We start from the raw sequence: 25,195 nt of genomic DNA, 5'->3' as shown, positions 1-25,195 counted from the left end.
ATGTATCTTACATGTACTATAGATAATATCTGATAACATTAGTTTGGAATAAGGTATGTTTTTCTTTCCTGTTGGCTTATGTTAACAAATGCTTTATAATGTCATGACCTCTTTTGTCTGAGCTGGCATTTAGTGGAATATATCAGCTATATTAATCTAATCAATATGATCAGAAAATTATTATTTTTTTAATGTTAGGAATTTAAACATAAACTCTGCGCACTCTGTACAGACCTGTCCTACATTCATGTTGCCATTGGTGGCTTTTTGTTTGCATTACAGCAATCAAAGAGTAAATGCAAGGCAAGATCCAAGATAGGAAGGCAAATTGTTTTTGCAAACATGGCAGAGAAAGTGTCTGGAATCAAATGCCAATATTAATGCATGACATCTGCTCTCTGCTCCAGTTCTGAGTAAAGTAATCCAGTCCTAATTACACACTGCTGTGCCCTCTACCAGCTAAGGAGAATGGTGCAGCCATTCTTAGTACCGGTATATAAATTTCTTTCTGGATCTGATAGATACATTAGATGCAGGGCAGGCTTTTCATTTTTTGGCTGTCAGCTGCTTTCGGTAGCACAAAGAGAGGGGAGGGGAAAGGTTGCAGCAGGAAAAGATCAGAATCTTCCAAAAAGGACTCTGCTCCTAGAAGATTTTTTTTTCCTAGAGAACTTTCCCTGCAGACCTCAATCAATATTACTCTCATCTGAGTGCACATATTATTCATTAAGAAACATTGGCAAGATGTGTACTATAGTGTATGCCTTCATTAGAGCCTCCACCTGCCTACTTTTATCAGAAGATCTCCAGTAGCTTTCACCTGTGTTGAATTTGTTTCTGTCTTTGGAGAAATTGTGTAATTCCCCAGGATAGGCTTCTTTATTTCTTCCTTTAAAAAATAAAAATTAAAAAAAATAAAATAAAATAGCACTCTATGGTTTGTGGATGTGTTTTCTCCTCTTGCTCTTTAATGGTTCAAGAAGATTATTATCCTTAGATTCAGACCAAACTGGACACTGATGAAAGCATGTGTGAAACACGGTCCAGTGCAACAGTCCCTCCTCTGGCTGTGTGATATGGGAATAGCTGGAATTCCTCGGCTGAGTGTTCAACAGTCATGCGGTGTCCTTTGTGTGCACCTACCGCTACTGAGCAAGTAACTGTTTTCCTATGGAATCAACCTTTTTTAATTGATATGTTGTTGGAATGACGTTATGAAGATCTGGTAAATGTCACCATGCCAAGTAGACACAGAAGGAGTCACAGAACGTGGGGGACATTGGCAGCGTCTTAGAATATTGTCACCACAAAGCAACATAAGCCTGACATTGCATTATATCTTGCATTATATCTTGCATTATATCTTTTCAGTTAATGGCTTTCCACCTCTGACTACTGTGTTAATTTTGCCTAGTCTCTTCAGTAGCAAGTCAATGAGGAAAAAAAATGTATCAGTAACTGGAACCTCGCGTGCTGCTGCAGTATAAGGAAGAACCAAAAGCAACAGATTTGGAAGCAGCCAGCTCCATGGCTCTGCCTCTGTTCACCCATCTCACATTTGATTAGTCTCTGCTTGACATCAGGCTGGGAGCAATAAGCTCTGATCACAACAGTGGATGTGGCAACAAGCCCGTGAGCTCCATGTGTCACTCCAGAACCAGATGCTGTCTCACTGGATTCCTCCATAAAACAACTGAGGCAAATGTGTGCATACTGGATTTGTCTTTCAGGTGTACCTACCACACCCTCTGAGGTGAGGAGTAAAAGACAGGGCTTTATACAAGAAAATATTGCAGTAGCAATGAACTTTAAAGTAGAGAACGACATTCTTCAGTTAAGATTATCAGTCCCGATGAAAGTGAGAGACATTATACAAGCACCATCACTGTAATACACAGGTAAGGTTTGGTAGGTGTTTTGTTTTTTGTTTTTTGTTTTTTTTTTTGGTGTGTGTGGTTTTGTGTTTTTTTTAGGATCTCTTTTCACGTACATTAAAGACTCTGGAAACTACTCAGAGACTACTGTGTGAAGAGGTGGCAGAGTCAAAGTCCATGTGTGGAGTTGCTCAGAGAGGTTGGGCTAAAGGTACAATACTGAACTCCTGCTTGACTTGAGTATGAATTGAAATTTTACATCACCATCAAAAACTGATTCACCATTCAGACAGAAGAACACGTCTCTCTTGAGCCTGGGAAAGTTTCAAGAACTAGGAGGACAACGGAGGCTTCTCATGGAAAAGATGAGTCTCCTCTAAGAGTGCTTTTCCTGGAGCCAGCCGGTCCTAGCTCATAATTTGGGCCTCTTCTAAAGCCATTCACCTGGCTCATCGGCTTGTCCTTCTCCACAAACCCTATGGGTACTGAGGAAACACCAATGGATCTGCAAAATGCAACACCCAACCTGATCCTCCAATATTTAATACTCAAGAAACCTTTCTGATGACAGTTTCTTCTGTAGAAAGAAACTTTGTGGAGTTCATTGCAACCAAGCTGTGCTGGGGAAGCAGGTTTTGCATGGTAAACTTCCTATAAACCAAGAAGCAGACCAAGGATTTAGGTGGTCTTTTATTTTTGAAAAAAAAAATATTTTTCTTCTTAACTTTGTGCTACAGAGAGCAGAAGCAAAACTTCTGAATAAGTAATTTATTAGCTGTAAATTTGTCTAGAAGATCTCTACAGGTTGTAAAGCCTAATGGCTTAAAGTGTCAGCCTTATATCACAGTGGTAGAGAGCTCATTCTCTAGAGGTAGCATTTTTGAAGCTTTGCCATTTTTACTCTGTCAAAGGAATTGCTGTATTTTGAACAAACTATTTTCTTTTAAATAGCCTGTATTTACAAAAAAAAAAAAATATTTAACATTAATTTCATGCAAAACAGTAACAAAATTGAGTCTTATTTTTACAATGTATATGTGGAGATGTTAAGTAGATCAAGCAGGAGTTTAGATATAACTGAGGTCTGTAGATCTCAGGTTTATATTTAAGTGGTCTTTTGAACTGCAGCCCATGTTCTCCGTGAACATAACTTTTCAGAGCACTTGTGATTTTCCTCCTTCACAGGATTGTTGAATTGCAGTATAAGGTCAAGCCTGTGGTCAGTCTCTTCTGACACTATCAAGCTAGGTGCAAGTGGTTTTGAAATGGGTAGTAACATAAAGGGGAGATCTTTTGTAGCTAATTTAGTATAGAGCTGTGCAAATTGTCTTGGTTATTTGGGTGATTTCAAGAAATAAAACCCATGTGTCTAAACTGGCGGACAAAACTCTCATCTGCTCATAAATCTGACTTTAGAAATAGCTGCTAAATTCACCATACATGGCAGTGGTCTTTGCTATGGCCTGATCCTGCCTTCAGTGTTGAGTTCTGGCTGGTGCATGACTTAATCACCTCCTCTTTTCTTTTTTTTGTTTTTGATTTTTCTTTCTCCTGTCAGCTGAAAGATAAAAAAAAAAAAAAAACCCTCCCTGATGAAGCTTTATAATTCCCAACACTGAAACATTAACCAACTCCTTAATTAAGAGAGACTGAAAGTAGAAGAATGCTTTTATGTCATTAGCTGGTTTTTGCTCCAGTCATCTGCCTCATTCAAGCATAGGATAATATGAAACCTCACGGGTCTGCTAAAGGCTTGACTTAAGTATACTGCAGGCTTCCTTTGCAATTTAATAAGAACCTCACGTTGTTCTTAAGAAACTTCAATTTGTCTTGCTTGTGCTCAAGACCAGCAAAAGAAAAGTAAGAGCAGCTAGTGAAGGAAGAGCCAGAGGTCTGAGTCCTGCTCCTTGCTGCAGCACACAGGTGCTTTTATTCCTGCGACCCTTCCCTCCTGCACCAGGAGTAGCAGGAGTTAGTATTAGACCAGAGGCTTTCCTCTGTGGTGGAGCACAGCTGGTCTCTTTTATCTGTAGTTTCTGCAGTATTGAGCACGATGACTTCTCAATGTTGCTTAAGCAGAGCATGTGTAAGGCACTGTAAAGGAGCGAACAACGGGGAATGTTAATGATAAACTGGCACTGCGTTGGCTGCTCCTCTGCTGACAGTGAGCTGCTTGAGCACTCTGGTGTAGAGGCTGGAGGCTCGGGACCGAGGCTTGTTCCCAGTTCCAGCGCTGGCCTCTGTCAGGGCTGTGCCAGCCTTGCTCCTCATGGCACCGTTGCATGTGTGTGTGCTTTAGGAAGGAGTGAACTTGCTGCTCCTCTGTAGTGCCAGGGTACCAGCAAACACGTGTGGTAAAATTCTTTGTGTGGCATTTACATTCTGCTGGGTGAAGGAGGTTCAGAAATTACTCAGACTTGCTCGCTTCTCTGAAATGACTCGCTGAACAGATATAATTGAAAACCATGCAGAACAATGCTTCTCCACACTGTAAAAGTCATTTACCTAAAGTGGGACCTTTACACTGGGCTTGACCTTATTAAGGCTGTAAACCCCCACATCCATGTAACTGTAACAGTAGGATTACAGCAAACTGCAGAACGCTTGTTTGGGAATTGGACGTTTTAGGTTTTGTGGATTTCTGCATTATTTTTCTCCCCTTGTGTCACGCTCCCTCATGCGCATGCACATGTGCAAATTTGCCTCTTGCTTTTTCCCTCCACCTCTTTCATCTCCAGTGACCACATCTCTCTCAACTCAAGTGTGAACAACACTTCTTAAGAATGGTACCAAAGTCAACATCTGTTTCTTCGGTTTCTTCCTGTTTCACCCTTGGCATCCCAACAGTGACCTTGAGCTTCAGTGCATGCAGACAAATGCCTGCTACTCAGTAAGTCTGTGTTTAGAGGAAACTGCATCACCCCTGTAGCAAACTCAGAACGAGCCTTAGCGGTTGCATGCTAAGACCCTGAGATTCTGGCTCTGCACCCAAAACTCTCCCTGGCCATGGTGAGAAAAGGGATAGGCTCGAGGACCGAGACTACGTTCAGGAAGGTGTCAATGCACGATGCTCTCCAGGGCATTTTTCAAGTATTTTTCAAGTGCTGCTGGGTTCTTTCAGGAGGCAAAAAAAGCTTCATCGAGTTAGACAGGCCAAGTTCCTGTGGGTGCAGTGAGTGCCGTACACTGGAAATTAATGACCAGAGAATTAACGGGGTTTGTTGTGTTACAAAGTTGAAGGCATTTTTATCCTTACACGTGTACATACAATTTATAGTGCACTAATGAAACACAACTTTATGTTCCCAAACATATTTATGCTTGCAAATGAATGTAACTCAGTACATTTGTTGCCAAGCAGGCTTGGCAGTGTTTTTTTGGTGGGGGAGAAGAGGAGGTCTTTGTGTTGGCTCCCCCAGCCTCCCCTGCTTGGCTTTTAGCGGTGTGGACAAGGTGTGTGCCAAGGCCAGCAGGTAGTGTTGCCAGCCGAGCAAGTTTTCTCATGGCTGTCCTGACATGGGGGAATGTGATGATGGGGAACTGGGCAGGGGATGGCTCCCATGAGGTGACTCGCACCATTTTCTGCCCTGATATCAACCAAAAATTGTCTGTTTCACCTCAAGGAGAACCGGTCTGAACAAAAGTATAACTAAAGGCAACATGGGGGGGCCTAAATAAAACCTAATAGATGAGCTGAGCTAATATTAGTTTCCTGATATATAAAGCCAAATGGATTAATGGATCAGCTCATGCATTGCCTAAGGAAACAAAAAGAAAATCTTCAATACTTCTGTGCACATTGAGGACATGAACAATACAGGTCTTTAGAAAGTAAAAACCTAATTTGGGGGAATCAATTACAACTCCATTTTCTTTCCTTTTTTTAATATTTTTTTTTCTTATTTAAAGGAGGTTCACGCAGAGGTAAAATTTGGGTAACAGGCAAGCCAGAAGTCGTGCGTCTCAGATGCTACAATGATGGTCGATCTCAGTTTGCATCAGTCTTGCCTGGGCTCTTTTTAGCGTTGCAGCTTCAGCTAATGGAAATCAAGCCCATTATGGTAAATGTAGGAAGCAAGTACATTAATAGTGGGCACTGACATTAATTCAAATGGTAAACAATTCAGAACTGTTCCCAGTACATACTAGATTATGTATCATCTTACCGGCTGCTTCAGAGGGCTATTTCTTTCACGGGTTTTTAAAGTATAGAAGATTGTCTGCCACACAGTTTTCTGCTTTGATAAACAAAACTATTTGCAAATCCTGCTTTGCTCCCCATCGGTCCTGTATACTTTTTGCTTTTCGTGTTTGATTGCAAGCACTTTCATTCCACAACCGCCACCATTGCAATGCAGATCTGTTCCTTGCTTAAAAAAAAAAAAAAAAAAAAAAGAAAGGGGGAAGAAGGCTGGGGGGAGCTCAGCGAAGGGGAGTTGTGGGGAATAACCTAATGCAAAAGGTAGACAGAAAATTGAGCTTAGTTATACAGTAACACGTGTGTTAGAGTAATGCCTCCCTTCCTCGGCTGTGCGCTCCCCCATTTTCTCTCTCTCACACGTATATACACACACACTTTAACTGTGCTTTTGTGTTTTGTCAGAATTAATGAGAAAAGTTCCCTTGCCCTAGGGGTAATTAGTGTCCTTGGAGTTAAATAAGCTAATACTTAGACACCTCTGGCACAGGCAATTATGTTTGTGTATTGAATAATTGATTCAAAGAGGGGGGGAAGGGGCTGCTAATCAGATCTGAGCATAATGAATTGATTTAATTAACAGGGGAATCTGAGGGTCCCTGGGAAATGTGTGCATTTATTCAGCAGCAGGAGAGAGTGCAAAGCACATAAATTGAGAGAGAGAGAGCGAGCGAGCGAGAGAGGCAGGCGGCAAGTGCCTTTGCTTTCGGTGATAGGTTCGCGGCTTTCCTCCCTCCCGCCCCCCTTCCTTTGAATATAATTTTAGATTTAGAGCGAAATCAAGAGAAAAGCACTTTAGACGCCGGGAAAGCTCTCGCAGGAGCGCCAGCGAGGTTGAGGCGGGGGGGGGAAGGTCGCGATCCGCCGCACGCCACCGCGCCGGGACCGTCCCTGCCCCAGCGGGTGGCAGAGACCGGGGCCGGCGGCACCCCCGGCACCCACCCCCGCGCCGCTCCCGCACCTGGGCTGGCGCCCGGGGCTGGGGTCGGGGCCGGGGCCGAGGCGGCCGCAGCAGCAGCCCGGCGCTCCGCCGGCCCTAAGGCTCCCGGCAGCCTTCCCGGAGCCGCCCCGCAGCGAGCCCGAGCGGCGGCGGCCGCCCCCGGCGCCCGGGACGATGGTGCTGGACAAGGAGGACGGTAGGTGGCTGGTGGCAGGCGGGGGGAGCCCCGCGGCCCCCCGTGTGGTGTGTGGCCGCCCGCTAACTTCGGGGGGTCCGGCTCGGGACTTGGGGGGCGGGAGGCGCTCCCTGCGCTGCTTGCCCCGCTCCCGGTCCCGGTCCCCATCCTCATCCTCATCCTCCCCTCCGAACCGGCGCGATGCGGGCTTGGCTGGGCTGTTGGACGGGCTCTCGGCGTCTCCGCGAATGCCTTTGAGCAGCATGAACCCGGGGGTGCCCCAGTCCCGGCCGCTTGCCGGCAGAGCCCGCTCGCCAGCCTGCACCTGCCCCGATCCGGCGGCCGGGGGGCTGCGCGGTCCCGGGGGGGCTGGGGGAGCCGCGGGCCACGGAGCGGCCTCTTAGCAGGGGCCGGGGCTCCGCTGAGCACCACAGGCGTGCTCATCACACACGAGGGGCTCGGGGCTGGCGGCATTGGCGACCGAGAGCGGAGCCGCTGGTTGTCCAAGCAGTGCTCGGCGGCCCCTTCCAGGAGCCCCAGGAGCGGCTGTGTACGAGGGGACGGTGGGGCGGTGGTAGGGCTAAAGGGGGAGGCGGTGCGGGGGGCGCTCGGAAAGGAGCGAAGCAGGGAGCAAACCCCTGGGGAGAGAGGGGAGGGGAGCTGGGGGTGACACACCGCGGGACTGCCTGGGAACCTGTGCTGGGGGGAGCAGTTACGCTCGAGGGGAAGTCATGCTCCCTTCTAAAAGTGCGCTGGAGAAATTGGGGACAGGAGGTGAGATTGCGAGAAGAAACTCTTTTTATGAAGAGCTTACTTTACCTTTATACGTTTCTAGCTGCCTGATTCAAAGGGGCTCCGCTTGCCCGCTCATCTGTGAATGTTAAAAGGGGATGCTGGACCTGCGTAGGTTGCAAATGGACTGAAATGGAAGCTTTTGCTAACTAAACCCAATTCCTTTTAAAATCAAGGTTGAATGAGCTTGTTAATACAAGTGGGTCTGTTTTCCTCCTATAACTGGCTCTATTTTTTTTTTTTTTGTCAGAGACCAGCCTGCTCTCCACCATCTAAAAATCATGACGTTGTGGCGAGTATCCGATTCTCCCCTTGATTTTAAGAGAGTTTGCTGTGTTTTTTGTTGTCGTTGTTGTTGTTGGGGTTTCTTTTGAGGTCTCCTCCAGCACTGAGGGTGTTCATAGCTGTTACACCATGGAGAAGGCAGAATATCAGAGACACTTTCTACCCCCAGCCATCCTGGCGCATCGCAAGGAGGACGCTCACTGCCTTGCAGGTAGAGGTTGCAATGTGCTCCTTGGGCTGCTTGGCAAGCCATGCCATGGCCTCGAAGGCAGCTGCCCGCTTGGCCAGCCTCTGGGGCTGGGTTGTAGCAGTGCTTCTGGGGCCGTGCTGGCCCTAGTGCGACACCCATGTCACCCATGGGCCCTAGTAACCGCTATACGGCTTCGTGAGTGGAAACCTTCCTTGGCAAACGCGCACCTCGGTGCCAAGAGAAGTAATAGAGATGCTGTAACACTTTGCTGTGGCCTTTACAGATATCATTGATGATGAAGGGGGCAGACTGAAAAAATAACAGCAATAACAATGTTTTTGACTTGATGTGTTATGGCATTGTGTCAAGTTATGTCAGGAGGTAACATCTTTTCGTGTGTTCGAAGTGACATAATGTAACTTGACGGATGCGGCGTGGCTTGGTATTAGAAAATACAGCTTTACAGTGGAAGTTTGGCAAATACCGTCCCAAAATGAACATTACAGGCTGTGAGGAGAGAGGTGGAGGAAAAAAGAGGAAAGTAGAGAGGGAAAAACTTCCCCAAGGCTTGCATTTTAGTCGGCTCTCCTGTGTAAATCACTGCCGGCTTTGCTGTGGGCAAGCCAACCTACGCACTGCGCAGCGCATTTATGAATTTCAGGATAATGAGTTAGGATATTTCTCAAATACATAAATGTTTTGATTGCAAAGCCCAGATTTCTGCTTAAAAAAGTAAACTGACATGAGGTATCGTGATTAATTCTGACAGATTGTGTTAATTGTAGTCGACTTTAATTGCTGTACAAATGTGTTGGGGGTTAGAAAACTTTTTTTATTGTTGGTGTGTGAAATGAGTAAGCAGATAAAGCGCTTAAAAATACCCATTTGAAGAGGGGGTGATCCAGCTTCTGTGGCATTATGAAGCAGCGAAGAAATAACATGTATAGTGGTTCTTATAAGTGCGTTAAGCCTGCAGTAGGCGGTGGCTAACTTTATCAAAAATCTGCCTTTCTTGCAGTTACCAGATAGTTTAAATGTACCATATATTTGGGGGTAAGTTTGCCCGTTTTGAAGGCGATGGGATTGAAAAGTATGCAAACAGAATGACGAAACACTTCTGAAGTCATCGTTTTCTAAGGGAGGCCAGTAGTCTATTAGAGGTATTAAAATGCTTCACGTGGAGAAGAGCCTGCGTTCTCCTTAGTTTTTGCACTGATGCTTTTAACTCTTAGACTTTAACCTTTGGGTGAGGTCCTTCTCCTTTTCGGGTGGTGATACTACTTGAAGTGATTACTTGGGGTGGCTGCGCTCACGCTAAAATACTTATTGAACACTTGCAAACTAGCATCAGCGGGGAGCAGGAGTTGTTCCGAGCGCTGGCTGAGAGCGGTTCCGCGTAACACGACAGGTTTAACATCAGGTACGTTTCGAGGACTGCTGGGATTAAGCCTCCTGAATGAAGGGGGAAGGAAAAGCCACTTCAGCTGGGGAGAAGGAATCTAATTAAAACCCGGCATTAGGGATATACAGCCGGAGCCCGCTATCAGGCTTTGTATCGGCTGCGACGGGGAGGCAGGAAAGGAGCAGGAAAGGAGCGTTTCCTCGGGTGAGGGGGCAGAGGGAGCGGCCGCACGGTCCCAGCTCGGAGCTGCGCCGCTTGGGGCGCACGGCGCGGCCCCCGCGGCGCGTCCCGGGGTGGGCGCTCCGCTGGGAAGCGGGGCCGAGCCGAGCCGGGCTGTCGGCACCGCCGCGTGTCGCGACAGGGGTCGTAGCCCCGGGGCCGTGGCGGTGGCTGCGGGTGGCCCCCCGCGCCCCGAAGTTTGCCGGCGGCCCCCCGCTGGGGCTGGCCGGGGCCGGGCGGGCGGCAGGTGGTGCTGCCGAGCCGAGCCGTGCCGAGCCGAGCCGGGCGAGCTGCGGCGGGGCTCGGGGGCCGGGAGGCGGAGGCAGCGGCCGGCGGGTGCGGGTTCGCCTTGCTGCGCCCCCCCCCGAGCCTCCTTCCCCGCGTGGGGTCCGAGAGAAGCTGGGGGGAAAAGCTCGGGCAGGCTGGAGGCTGGGGAGCCGCGCCAGCCGGGGCTGCGAGCTATCAAAGGCAATTAACGTGGAAATAGATTATGCTGCGTAAATTGAGCCGTTTAGACGGCGAGAGGCGAGGAGACGGCTCCGATCCCCCCCCCTCTTCCTAAATTGCAGTTTTAGTTCCTCGCGATTCTGCGGCACAAAAGCGGTCTCACCTACTTTTGTACCTGCAAAGTGCTTTATTTCTGAGTGTAATTCTAACTGAGTGCAATCTAGGTTAAAAGCTGGACAACTGGGTAATTAGAGCTCACTTGCTGCTAAAGGACGATCAGCTGTACCGTAGCTCATTTGTGTTCCCAGAGACTTGTTCTCTCCTCCCCTGAGCGGAGGCTGCCGGAGAAGAAGCATCTGTCCCCGGACCCTTCCTGGCTGCCGAGATGATGGTGCTGGACAAGGAGGACGGTAGGTGGGCTGAGATTGTGCAAGCCTGTGCTTGGTGGCTTCTGTGTGCTGCGAATGGGTAAATAAATAGTTCGGAAACAGATGCGCGCTGTGCGTGTCGGAGTGCTCTGCGTTCAGCTCTGATATTTTCCCTTGTGTTGAGAAAAGCATGCTTGCTCTTAATTTATTTTTTTTTTAATCTCTTCTCTGGCATGATCGAACCAGTCCAGAAGGCTTTACCCCAGGCTCTGTTTGCTGAAGGAGAGAGCGAAACCAGCTTGATTTTGGTTTCTTATATCTGTTTATATTTTTCGTTCTACAACTTACTCTCATATACCCATTTTAGCCCATTTATTTTAACAGCTTTTATTGTAAATCTAATTTTGAGATGCTTCCTTCCCATTGCATGTCATTTGGGTCTCTTTAATGCACGCCTTTAATATCTATTTCTCGCAGCTTTCCTTCGTAGCCATAAACATAATGACAATAAGCTAATAAGCTGCTCTGGCAAAAAGAGCGCTAGCTTATTCTGAGTGTACTCCCTTCTCTCAATGGCAGAAGTGGAGGTTCACCTGGGAGGTAATTTAATGAGTGAAGCTGAAATAGAACTTATTTTAGGACTTCCCATGTAGTTATTTTTTAAAGTCAACTAGTCCTTGTTGAGGATGAGTAAGGGTAAAGAAACTGGTGTAAAGAACAGTAGATGGTGTTAGCGATGAGTTAGAACAACCTGGTGCTGTCTTGTGCACGTTGCCTACCAGGGCGTGCAACCGAACCATTAGGTCACGAGTAGTTTCTAGGATGGATGCGGTAAGTCTAATCACAACTTCTTAATGAGGTCTTTCATGAGGGCTGCTTTGTGGCTCAGGACTCCCCTCATAGCTTGTACCCTGAGAGAAAAGATTAAAATAGGGGCAGAGTGGAAATCTGCACTCGTCCAGATGGACTTCAGTCAATGGCACTGCCTCTTACCAAAGACCTCCACCTTGGCGCCGTGTGTAGCGAAAGAGAGAGCTACATCTGAGCGCCTAGCGCACACTTGTAGCTACTACCTCATTGCTTCATTTCACCTTTATAGGTGGCTGAAGTGCTGTGTAAGAGGTGTGTCACTGGATTCTATGATCTTATTTTTATTTTTTTTTAAGTTAGTAACAGTTGCTATTGGAAGTATAAGAAATTACTGAATACTTCCAAGGCTGCAGATAGGAACAACTATTCACAGGGTTGTCCAATGTGCTTGGACAAAATAGAAATGGGCCATTTTGACAGTAGGATTGATTTTACTTGAATATGTACGTTACTTTTAAAAGTATGTGAGGACAAAGAAAACTTGTAATTCAAAGTCACTTGCTTTTCTGTGTGCTAATTGGGCATTATGAACGGTACTGAAAGCTGCCCTATGTTAATAAGTTGCAGCAAAATGATTTTTGTTCCCCAGCCTGTAACTGTCTTCTGGTATTTTAAAACCAAAGTAAAGCTGTACTGGGGGATAATCAGAAAAGAAGGCTTGGCTATTGGAAATAGCAGATATACGCTTACTTTTAACCAGAGGGTCTTGTACTGAAGTTCCTCTCCTCTCTTCCTTCCTTGCCTCCCACCAAAATCGGGGGGATTGCTATACTATGCTTTGCATCTAGCGTTTTGAGGTCTTCTATCTCATGACACCTTTGATTTCTAAAATAATCTAGTGTACTAATGTGAAAAGAATTTGGGTCTAGTTTCTGGGATGGAACATGAGTTTTTGTTTCATTCTGGTGTGAAGTGTTTGGGACAATGAAAAAATGTGAATGGACTTTTCACAGAGATGTTGCACCTTTAAAATCTGATCCCAAGGAGAAATGCATCATTGTTGGGATGCTCTCTTATACGGATTCCAGTCAAATTTTGACTAAGTGTAGAGCAATGTGAAGTCACAGCACCCCTGCGTAAGTTTTCCTGCACTTCTGCATTGGTTCTGCGCTAATGAAGTTGGCATCCTAAATCTGTGAGGTAATCTTCAGGTCGAAAAAATAGAACAAATTCCCCATCTCGATTTCTGTTGAGATCCCTTAAGTTTCTTTGTTAATAGAGTAGAACCCATTTAAAAAAAAAAAAAAGATGTGAAGCATCTGTTACACATCTTCTAGTTCAGCTTTGCAGTTGACTGGACTGTGGATAAAAGACACGCTAAGTGGTTGAGTATTGCTTATGCTGGGAAAACAAATGAAGCTAACAGGGTTTCAAAGGCTTTGAAGCAGTGTTGCTCTCAGAGGTGTTCAGTTGTTTTCTTTGGCAATATAAGTTGAAGCAAGCTAGTTTACTTTATTAGAGGCATAAGGCTACTCTTGTAACCTTCCTCTGACTAAGATGAATTTGGCTGGCTGACCTTATTTCTTACTGGACCACACGTGTTGTGCTGGGCTTTGTTTTTTTTTTTTTCCGTCCCTTTCAGGACTCATCTCTTCTAAAGAACAGCAGCATTTTACATATTTTGTTAAATCTTCCTTTTCAATTTGTGTTTCCCTATAGAATTATGTTCTGCTATGATGGAGCAATGCAAATCAAGTAGAATAGCCCAAATTAATTCTTCACATTGGCGGCAGTGTGATTGCCTGCATGGAATCAATAATGCATCATGGAGGGATCAAATTTTTGAGTATAATGTGTGAATAATGCTTGACACAAAACAAAAATTCAGTCATCATAATAGCAATTAGGAAAAAGCTGCAGCTTATCCCAGCTGTAATCTCTGCTAACAATGAAGCACAGCCTAGTAATCAGCATGTATGGTATGAAACGCACTAATAGAAATCACGGTTCTTTGTTGTGTGTGGGGAGGGCGAAAGTTTCCTTTTAGCTAACTTGTACTGTGTTAACTAGACATCATATCCTTGAACCAAATTATTGAGTGTACGTGCACTTGTAAAAGCCCTGATCAGCTGCATATTTGTCCCAGTGTTTGCACAGGCAGCAGCACCCCAAATCATGGATCCTTTGTGTTTTGAAGCAGAACTCTGATTAAATAGATCGCAAGAGTAGGCCAAGTAAATAACATGGGAGGACTGTGTTAAAAGTGTGCCGGTACACAAGCCTTATTTCAATTTAAAAATAAAATAAAAAAGATAAAGAAGCTATGGATTTTTTAAAATTATTTTTTTTAAATGAAATGAAGAATATAGACACCCAGTAGTTGTGTGTGTTGGGGTTGGAGAATGGGCCTTAGGTTGATGGGAGGTATTTAGGGCAATGAATATTAGGTAATTCGAAACTGGATTAGTGGCAGCAGTTGGGTTCCCTGTTGTGTAAGAGTCCATCTCACCCTGCACAGGAGGAAAGAAAAGCAGCATTTGGAATTAGAAAAGCAGTGAAATTGATTGTATAATGGCAGGCCGCAAGTGCGGTTAAAAGAACGGTGCCACAGCGCCCTAGCCAGGGCAGCAGAGCTGCGGGTGGATTTCATGGATGAGTGTCTGCTGCCAGCTTGGGGGTACCTACACCTGGTAGGTGGATCTGGAGAGTTACATACCTCCAGCAAGATAAGTCTTGACAATCTGCTTCTGTTGATAAAAATCATTATATACACACAAATAAAGCACGTACAGGTTGCCCACAAGCCTAATGAAATATAGTATCATGTAGGAAGAAGAGTTCTTCTCCATGATGCTGGTACCTCTTAGTTTTCTTTTTTAAGGTACCTTTCTCCAATGAACCTACTGAAGAATTGTGTAAAGAAAGAGGAGAGGAAATGGCAGGGTGGCTTTTTTCCACTCACATGGAAATCCACTACATGGATTTTTTTTTTTTATATTGTCTAATACTCCTGAAACTGCCTCTTTCTTTTCCTTGTTTTTTCTTTTCTGTCATGTTCCCATCTACCTACCATCTTCTCCTTGGTCCAGCATTACCTAGCTTCCCATTTAAAAAAAAGAAACACTTAACATCTTCCCAAATATCATCTTATTCAAAGAATGTTTGATAAATGTCATCAAAGACCCTGTGTTTCCCTACTTAGCTGGGTTACCTGTTGGTTTCTTGAGGGTTTGATCTTGACACACCATGGTCTTGGTGTAATTTCACAGGGCTCGGTCTGTCCTTAGTTTGTGATGTTGTTTTGTGATTCAGATGTACCACAATGGATTAATATATTTACCAAGAGGCAAGAGAAGGTTGTAGAAGCAGGAATCTGAATAAGACCAGAGCACACTTGGCAGAGGAATAAACCATGTGAGACTCCTTTGCCAGAAAGGACCAAAAAAAATAATAATTTGGAATGTTTCTCCAAAGCTGACAAGTACAGAGCTGGAGTTAGTCAAGGTAGGTTTCCCTCAGGTGTCCCATGCACATGGAAATGGCAAATACCAAGGCATGAGACAACTGTGAGATAGTAAAGTAATTGCTTAAACCTTTTCAAGAAATGAAAAGTACTGTAGTTGGAGCACTGAAAACCTAGATCTCTATTTAATGAAAACTAGTTACTCTTTTTCTATGAGAAGAAGATGGGTGAAAGGAGCTAGCATTCCTAACGTGAGCAAACTGCATTGTGTAGGTATATTCCTGACAGGCAATCAAATATTTTTAGTATTTTCTCAGATGAGATAGCTGAAAGATCTGGGTAGGCATCTTTATAGGGTGTCATCATTCTTCATTCCCAGATGCCAGTGAGATGTGCTAGTCATCTGGTTGGCATAACAAGTGTTAAAACAGCATATGAATGTTTTTCAGCCTGGATAATATGGCAAAAGAAGAAACTGGTTCTTGGAAATTAGTAGCATTATAATTTTGGTTTAATATAGTAGAAAGGATGCTTGATACCCTGGCAGCAGAACATAATTTGTCTTCTTTGGAGTTAGTGTTAAATTTTATTATCTTTAATAGATACAACGTGAACATGTCAGCCTGTTTGTCATAGCCATTCTGAAAATACTCTCTTATGGTAGAATCTTCGGAAAAATTCCTTTTAAGAGCAGTGCATTATTAATAAAGTAATCCATTAGGTCTGGTGATGAAGGGTCACAGCAGAGTCTGAAATACGTTTCTTAAATGGTTAAGAAATTTATCATGGTTGGAGGATTAATTGATTTCATTTGGAGGCGTTCTTAAGGTTTTCAGGCTTTGTGTTTGGAGATAGAATAAAACTATCTGTAAATGTGCTTGCTGCTCAAAGTTTTGCTTCGCTGTCATTAGCATGAACTATTATGTCCCTGCTAAAGGCAAACTGTTCTTCTAGCATTATGACCAACTGCATCTGCGAGGAGTCTTACTTCAGTAAAGAATATGAAAGTTTATGGCAAATAAGGTATTTTACTTGAAATCAATTCAAAATCAGAATAATGGCATCAAGCATTAAGCACTGCGGTGTAAGAATAAAAAAGGCACTGCAGATGCTGCTAAATGCTGAACTATAAAACTCTAATGGGTCTATATCTTTTTAGAATTGGACAGAACTGTCATCATTTAGAATACATAGACATTGTTTTAAACTGTATAGAAATCACTGCCCCCAACTTCAATAATGTGCGTAACTGTTGCCAGGGAATGATTTATTCAGTGAATGTAGAGCCTATTCACTGAAGACTTGGGGGTGGAGGGAGGGGCGACGTAAAATGAAAGTTGTTCCCTACTAGATTAACATAATTAAACCTATAGATGGTCTGAGAACAATTTGCAGCAGCTACTGTTTTTTAATTCTCAGTGTGTAAGTGTGTGTGCGTGTGTTTTCTCTGTTCTCCAACAGGATGACTCCCGAGTCTAAGTTTTTCAAGAGCGATGTTGGGTGCTATCTGTGCAAACAGATGCTCAGCTCTCCTTTCCGGTGAACGTTCTTGCAAGCTAGTTTCTTCATACATTGCACATCAAAGCAGATAATGGAGGCTGTTGTCCAAATGTGGAGGGTTTTTAAATTTCATTGAACGTTTCTGAGTTCTTTTCTCCAGTGTTCAGAGTTCCTTGCATGCTAATCAAACTCTGAAAGGGTGACTTGGGCAGTGAAAGTAATATTTGCCTTCTTTTTAAACTATTGATTTTGACAGTTCTGGCTTTTCTTAAAGAAAAAGTGGTTGATTGTTGCATATTCATGATTGAACTGCTGAGAGCTTGGACCAGAATTAAACAATTAACCCTCTCGCCAATGTAAACATCCATTTGAGTGGAAGCCAGGGATGTTCCTACTCGGTTTATTATGGATCTGAGATATAGAAATGTATTCCGGAGGACTGTGTTTCTAATAAATAAGAAGGCATAATGAGAATGTAACTGGGAAAGAAGACAAAAGCAGCCATGCTTTAAATTGTTAATGATGGTGCCAGTGGCTGCAGCTTTACCACAGCTGTTTAAATTGATCAGCTAGTGAAAATGTTTTGTTTTGGCATTTTCCCTGCATGTGCAACTCTTTCGAAGGGAGTTCTGGAAGCTTTTCAAAGGAGAATCATGATCTTTTTCAAAACAGACGTAGAACAGCAGAGTTCCCAGTACTTTGGAATCCAATATTAAAGGATGCAGTTCCGTTTCTCTTTTGTAAAGTTCTTGGCTGATGTGCCATTGCTTCCCCTAAATTTTCTTTACCTCTTTTTTTTTTTCCTCTGACTCTAAAAATAATGCAAATTGCTCACTACTCGAAAGAGAGGAGACAGCAGCAGCTCACTTCCCAAGTGTCCCTTTTCTCCTCATCTCCTCTCTTTTCCTGGCGCTGCTGGGCTCGCTCAGAAGAGCAGAAAGGTGCTATGTCAATTTGCTATGCATCTTTTGGTTAAGCAACCAGTGTGAAATTGTTCTGCAAAATGTACTTCTGCAGAGGACACTTGCTGCTAATTTGTTTCCTGGTTGGCTCTACCTTGCAGCTGATGTGGGTTAACCGATATCCCTGTAATGCTTGTGTCATTTCCTGCTGTTCCAGAGAGATGGGTATACTTCTCTAAAGGATATGATCCCTTCAAGTAAAGTAGCAGAGGAAGGTGTTACTTTCTGTATAAGGACAAGTGACACAGTAGAGATCTGTGGGTGGAGGACTTGCTGGAATTGGTGAGCCTTGGTGTGTTTTGCAGAGTAGCTCCTGCCTTGGGTTCCCACCTGAAGGAGCTCGTGAGCAGAGGATGTTGTGTGAAGCCACCTCCTGGCACTCTCGATGGCAGGCGACTTGTGGATAGGCTCTGCCTTGGGTAATGTTGAGCAACTTGGTTTCTGCCTAATGTACTTGTAGTGGGGGTGGGTATTGAACATTATTCAGAATCCATTATATATTTATCTTTATACTCCTTTGTGGAAAATGATTTCTGTAAGTACCCTGTTATGGTTATGAAAGCCTGAACCAAGCATCAGTCTCAAACCCTTTGACCTGTCTGCACAGAATGGAGATCTGTTTTGAAAAGGACTCCTTTATATCTGTTTTTACTCCATGCCCTTCCATTCATTTGCCTATACAAAGCAATAAAGGGTAAAACTAAAGTAACATAAATTGGTCTGTCTTCCTGAATCCATGTCTCGCTAATGTACCCAGATTAACTCAACTGTAAATTGTCTCCTTTGGATGTCGTGTCTTGCTAAAAGTTTCCTATATGATTCATGATTTGGATTGCTTTTAACAGCTATTGGCTAAGCAATATGGTAAATGTACAAGGTGATGCAATTGGCATTAGTGAGAGGATGCACAGGAGCATGTAATGCAGTCAATACTACATTAACTACTGATGCCCAATTACAGAAACTGGAAGAGTGGCTTTTAGGAGCATTAGGACTTGCAGAAGAGCTGAGATCACCTGCCGCTCCTTGCCTAAAAGCTTCACCCTTTATGCGCTGGGATCAAAGCAAACATTTAGTTGCTATTTTGTCATGTATAACAACGAAGGTATTTCTCCACCCCTCCCTTTTTTTTTTTTTTCCAAAAAGTGTCACACTGATGCTTTTAGCACATGTAAAATCCTATCTCCATATTTCAAGATTCTCCTTCCCTCTCCTGGGGCAAGACTTTATTTGAATAAAAACTCTTTAACCACCCCTGTATTTACTGCTTCTCTGAAGCTTACTACTTTAGCCATTTTTCTTTTAAAGAAATACTAAGTGCAATTTAGAGTGTCCTATTTCAGTGTCAGACAAGGCTCCCCTTCGCTCCCCCAAGCTCCTTCCCTTTTCTAATCTGTATATGATTGTTTGTGACCTCAGCTGGCTTGAAGTCTCTAGAAAGAGTGTTTTAAAACACAACCAGATACCACATAAAACAGGATATTTGAGTGTGTGACCTCTCTGCAGTCCACGTTCAGATTAAGCACACATTGTTTCCACCGTTGCTTTTAAAGCCCATTTGCAGTAGACAGCAAAGGACCACATTACACTAACAGACAGCACATACTTTTAGTTTGAGCTGAATGTGATCACAGCTTCTAAATCTATTTTAAAAATAATGAGCTATGTCACTGCTGCATGGCAAAGCTAGCAACCCACAAAGTTCCTCTGGACTTTGAGCAAAATGGGAAATTAAGCAGCTCTAAGAACACTGAAATATTTTAATATAAAAGACAGCTGGCAGGTGGCTTATTGCTCTTGTTGCAGCATTTGTCTTTACTTCCAGCTATGCTATTTGGCATATCACTGCCGCTTTTAATCCTCAGAGCGTTCTGCCAGCACTAAGCATTTTGTGCACCCCGCGTTGGCATCCCCTGCTACTAGGGCCTGGGTATCAGCAGGATGTGCCCGGCGAGCACCTGGGTTTCTGTGCAGGTTGTCCCAGGTTTGTTCTGCATGGCCCTCGCTGCACTGCCCAGTACAGGAGGAGGGGGGTATCTAAAACTCCTTCTCCTGTGGTGTCCAGCTCTGCACCTGGACAGGAAAACGAGGTAAGAGCGGGCTGTAAGGTGTCCTGACAGTCTGCAGGCACTTCTTGAGGTAGTGCTCCAAGGCGGCATGCAGCTCTGCCCCGTGTTTAAAAGGTGGCACCAGCAGTGGAGGCATGGGGGAACTTGACCAAGCCCTGCTGTTAGCAGCTTCAGCACAAAGTATCCTGTGCACCCTGTGCTTCCCAAGCTGTACAAACAACAATTTGAATGCCTAAAGTACCCAGCAGGGCAAGTCCAAACGTCCTTGAGTAACTTTGTATTTAGACAGTGTTTTCTCTCTTGCTTTGATCAGGAGAGAGCAGATGTGTCTCTTCTGGTGCATGTGTTTGTCCGCACCCCCCGATGCACATGCACTCCCTGTCCTTGTGCAGGGGCTGGAGGTTTTAGGGTAGGCTGTTGTTCCTCTTTGTTCTTTCTTATTATTGTTTTTTGCAGGGAACCGAAGTTGGAATGTAGAGAGGTCAGACTAAACAAGGCTTTAACTTTCTCTCGTTCCCTTATCTCTCTTTAATTTGGATAAAATAAATTAAACACACTACACATATAATAAGGCTCCCTTAAAAACCACATGTATGTATAATCAATTCATTGACTAGTCTTTTTGGGGGTTTTTAAGCATTCAGTCTAAGTGGGCTGCTTGGTGAAATTTGTACATTCATAAAATAGCTGATTGAAAAGCAATATTTCAGATAAATACAAGCCAGCGATCTATCAGCAGTTGTAATAAAAGCTGGGCTTCAGGCTGTGATTTTATTTTGAAATAATAAGAATTGCTTTATTCTTTTTACTTGAGTTACCATGGTAATTCTGTCGTGTAGCAGTGTTATATTGATTTAGAAAGTGGACAGTAATATTTCTTTTGTGTTATTCTGTTTCTAGGGGTTGATTTCTAATTTCCACTTGGAGATTACTTTTATAAATTTCTTAAGTCCTTCCACTTTTTTCTCTAGCAGTGTAATTTTCCTCTCACACATTGCTATTTTCTGAGCTTATTGGTTTGCTCTTATTTTAAATTAAACTTGCTGGTTTCAAATATTGAAATGACATCTTTGTCTGTGTCTGTACTTTGGTTTAGCAAAATATTACAGTCTGCTGTTTTATGCTTAATAATTTAAGGGAAGCTTTATGTCTGCCATCAGTGGTTGTTGGTAACTTATGACTACACCAACACAGAGCTTAAACCTCTGACATTTTAATATTGTGTAATGGTGCTTCCATCCTGCACATCACGTCTTTTTTTTTAATCTGCCCTGTGCGTGCATACGCTAAAGAGAATGACAATTAAATTGTGAAGAGATCAAGTGGAGTTTGTGGTGGAGCTGGCCCTTGGCCACCCGAGGGCTACAAAGCACTCAAGGGAACCACTGTTCTCCTCCAGCATGCGGGTACCATTCCTGGTTGCCTGTCTTCCTTATGCAGTTACAAAGCATCAAGTTTTGTGCAAGAAAAACTTTGATTCACAGATGTGTACGTACATATGCAATGATGGACAAAAAATAGCAAACCACTTTAGCTCTGTACAGGACTGTTATACCTTAGCTGTGGAGAGCTGCTCTTGAGTTGCAGCTGCTTTAAGGAACAACAGCCTGAACATGATGCAACTTGGTGTCATCAGGTTCTTTTTTTGTTTTTATATTTCTCATTCACAAAAAAAAAAAAAAAAATTGCTTCTCTTCTGAACCTGGGAGACAAGGAGAAATGAGCCTCAAGTATTGCTGTTTTAACAAGTGGTAGCATAGATCCAAAGCCATGCATTCTGCTTTCAAACAGTTGTTCAGTGTGCCTTTTAGTCCAGAGGGTGGGCAAGCTGCTTTGTGAGCACTAAGTACAAATTTCCTGTTCTTATGAAAATGTCACTAAAGGGTAACTGATGAGAGTGGGGCTGAAGTCGTCTCTTGTTGCCCTTTGGTTTCATTCCTATGAGAAGCTCACAAGAGTAAGAAAAGGACTCCAGAAGCCCCGGCTGATCTCTGCTGGGATCATTGGACGAGCTACAAGCAGGAATTACCATCAGTTGGAAATGGCAGAGGAAGAGGGGAAGAAGGGTGGTGTGAATGTGTGGTCGTGGTTGACCTTAAAAGAACTGATGTATGGGACAGCTGTGGAAAAAAGGAGACACAATCCCAGCATGAATTGAACTATAAATTGCTGATAGCTACATGTATGTCTGCTAATGCTGGAGGGAGGCACCTTGTCTGTGGTGGGTGTGCCACAGATCACTTGAGGACAGTAAGTCCAAGTGGAAATTCAGGGGATGCTCCTGAAGAGAGAGGGCTCTGTGCTTGACCTTGTGTGCCCTGTATGAGGACACTGGGAGAGGAAACATCAAAGAGGAAAGGAAAAGAGCTTTTCCGCCCCCCAAAAATTGTCATTACAGTAAGTGGTTGTAAATGACCAGGAATATATCCAGGCCAGAAGTGTGAAAGCATCTGGGCTTCTGAAGAGTATGGTCTTTAGATCAGCCTTCCCCAGAGAACAGTGGAGGCACGAAGCTGAATTGTTTGGGTTAGAGAATGAGATGGTATGATAGCCTCTGGCTGCAGAAGGTGAGACTTGCTACTCCTTGGTTGTCAGTCCTTGCAGAGACATTTATGTCACAGCATATGAAGCTCTGTCAGTGTTTCCATATAAAACCCATATTTTCATGAACATTCATTTATGGTGAAAGTCTGCACGTAAGATCCTGCCTGAGGATACCTTTTTCTTTCCTATTAAAATTTTATAAACCCGTCACTTGGCTGGGCTGGGATCTCCATGGAAGTGAAATAAAAGGGGGGCCCCACTGGGGGAGCAGGGAGAGTGGAGTGATGTTCTCTTCCTCCATGCTCCTTTCACCAATTAAAGAAAAAGCATATGCTTCTGGATGAACTCCTAGACATGAATGGCAAAAGCTGTGTCTGCAGGTCCTGAGTTTCCTGACAATTATCTGATTTGGTTTGATCCAAGTGTCAAAATCCATAAGCAGCCACTGTCCCAGAAGTCTCCCTTGGCTTTTCTGCATGCAGGTGTGTGTGCAGGTGTTGCCCGTGCTGCTCGGTTTGAGAGCAGTGATCCACAAACTTTAAAACCTTCAAATAGGTCTTGACCTGTGAGGCTGTAATTGCCCTTGGAGCCTTTAGAGCCCATGGGGTGATGTCTGTTACGTGTTAGCCTGTAATATCCAGAATAAATAACTTGATTTTTTTTTAAATCGGTAATTATACCTCACTGCAATGGAGTACGATGGCTCCAAATGCTAAAATGCAGTTTTAACGCAATGCAACGAGACCGTTTAATGTCTCTGACAGTCTCAGGGCATGGCACAAGCCTCTCTGCTTTCTTTCTCCAATGTTTCTCGCTGCAGACTCAGATTACAGTACACTTGTCCTCTCGGGAGCTGACATCTCTCCCCTAATTCTCTGTGATGTCGCAAACCAGCATCTGATACTATGGGTCTCCTCCAAACAGTGCTTTGGTCTTTTCCCATCACACCTGCTTTTCAGGAAGAACTTCAGCTGATAATTTGCACTCATCTTAGCAGGGCTCTGTGCTCCAGAAAGCAATCTTGCCCTGGTAGGAGAAAGGACTGGATGATTTAATAGAGGATTTTATAAACATTTCTCCCTCTACCTGATCTTTCCACAGGATACAGTGCTGTCTGCATCCTAAGTTGGGATTTGGGTTTACTACCCCCTACCTAAAATATATTTTCTTTCCCTATGGTTCATTCAATTATAACTGTAGGATATATCTTCTGGGACTGAGTAATTGGCTAGGTCAGAAGTAATCTTTATTTTCACTAGAGAGATGTTTACAAACTGATGCTGTAGTATCTCTTTAAAACCCACTGAGAATCTGATTAAAGGCCTGAGGATCTTCTGCAAAGATTGCCTGCTCCCAGTTGACTTGAAAGGGTCAGCATGCTGTCACAGTTTCGACTCCGAAGAATTAAGTTAAGGCTGATTCAAATGGCTCTCTCTATGTATAGCATTGATTGGACTGCTTTCAAATGGCAAGAGGTAACTTTATACTGTAGCATGTGTGAACTCCGTTTAGTTAAAGAGGAGAGCTGAATGAATATGGTTGCTTGTGACATGGGAGCTCAAAGGTGAGCGTATTCTACACCTTCTGCCCTGAATTAAATACTTAGGGGAGGGTGGGAAGGAAACATAATTCTCATGGTAACTTACTCAGGATACCGGCTGGTGCAGCTGTTCTTCGCCAAGTGCAGCTCCCAGGTTTTGTATAATCGTTTCTTCTTCTCTTCCCCCATGCACGCTCCACCCTGTAGGCTTGACCTTAATGAGGTGGAATTGCTCATAGTGGAAACAGCAGCAGAGTGCTCTTTTGAATGGGGGAAAAAACTCAGACCCAGTGAAATGAGTTCGGTGCTGCATTATCACTGCCCCCCTTTCTGGAATTGGTAGTTGTGCTAAGATTTTTAACCTGGTTTCATGTGAGCATCAGTGCTCAGAGGCATTGTGCATTAATGTGGGAAACAGACTGCTGACTTGCACAAGACAGCGGGGTTTGCAGTGCCACATTTCCAGTTGTTAGCCTTAGAGTAGCTTTTAAAAGGGCCCTGCTGAATGCAACCACCTGCAATAAAGATGTGCCAGGCTGAAAACTGGTGTCCTTGTGCTGTCAATGCGTGCACCAAAGCTGGCAGTGCTGCTTCTGGTGAGCACCTCCTGGGAAGAAAATGAGCTGAACTAAGATGAGGTGTGCTCCTGAGGACCTGCTTCTGCCTGCCAGCCTCTCCACCAAGCCAGCAGCTGCCTCTGGCTGATGGAGCAACTAGGAAAGAGGCCCCACTGGCATTAAACCTTTGGCCAGGAGGTAGGGGCCAGCTGGTGCAAGTCAGTGAGCATCTTGTAGCTTCAAAGCAAGCATGGGGATTCCTGATTTTTTTGCTTCCTGTGATGTCTGGAAAGCTAACACCATTTTTGGTGATAGTCACAGCACCTATACCCTTGCTGGGGTTTCATAAATGCACCAGTGTTTCCCAAAAGCGAACAGTCTCAAGGGTTTGGTGTATCTATGTTAAAGAGCTCAGATTTCTGAGGGCAATTTCTTGGGGATTCTTCTGAGTGTTGTCTTGGGGTGGGGGTGACATACCTGTAGATTGAGGTCTTAGGCTTACATAAAACCTTGCTGTGTGTTTTGTTTTTTTTTTTTTTTTTTTTTTTTTTTGTTCTTTCTTTTTTTCTTTTTTTTTTCTTTGTCTTACAACTGTTGTAGTAAGTCCTAGAGGAAGAGCTGCTGGAAATGCTGACAGGCTCAGAGCAAGCAGAGGGGCCACGCTGTAGTAATGTACTGCTCAGCTTCAATTGTGCCCAGCACAATTTCTGTGTTCCCTGCGGGCAGTTACTGTGCAGAGCTCTGGTGTGGTGGCTGCGCTGATGTCCAGAGTTGCAATTTGCCAGTGGTCACTCTCAGAAGAAAAATGTGCCCCGGCAGGATCCTGAGCAGGCTGAAGGCAATAACTACTGTGCACCAGC

General features: G+C 44.2%; 1 protein-coding gene across 5 annotated transcripts in view; it reads left to right on the top strand.

The window, feature by feature from the left end:
• Window positions 1–7,065: 7,065 nt before the first annotated feature.
• The window catches only part of LMO1 (LIM domain only 1), a 57,361-nt gene continuing 39,231 nt past the window's right edge, over window positions 7,066–25,195 (top strand). The window contains exons 1-2 of one of the 5 annotated variants that reach the window (XM_032188461.1): window positions 9,636–9,874; window positions 10,831–10,932. In XM_032188461.1, the coding sequence (XP_032044352.1) occupies window positions 10,908–10,932 (25 nt within the window). In that variant the 5' untranslated portion in view covers window positions 9,636–9,874; window positions 10,831–10,907. Of the gene's footprint in view, window positions 7,209–7,881; window positions 7,962–9,635; window positions 9,875–9,936; window positions 10,061–10,411; window positions 10,933–25,195 lie in introns of those variants that run through there. The other 4 variants (XM_032188462.1, XM_032188463.1, XM_032188457.1 and 1 more) reach the window with 4 other exon arrangements.

The sequence above is a fragment of the Aythya fuligula genome, chromosome 5 (genome assembly GCF_009819795.1).
Source record: "Aythya fuligula isolate bAytFul2 chromosome 5, bAytFul2.pri, whole genome shotgun sequence".
NCBI classification, from domain to species: Eukaryota; Metazoa; Chordata; class Aves; order Anseriformes; family Anatidae; genus Aythya; species Aythya fuligula.
The sequence above is the reverse complement of the archived record's forward strand: the minus strand, read 5'-3'. Positions and strand labels throughout refer to the sequence as shown.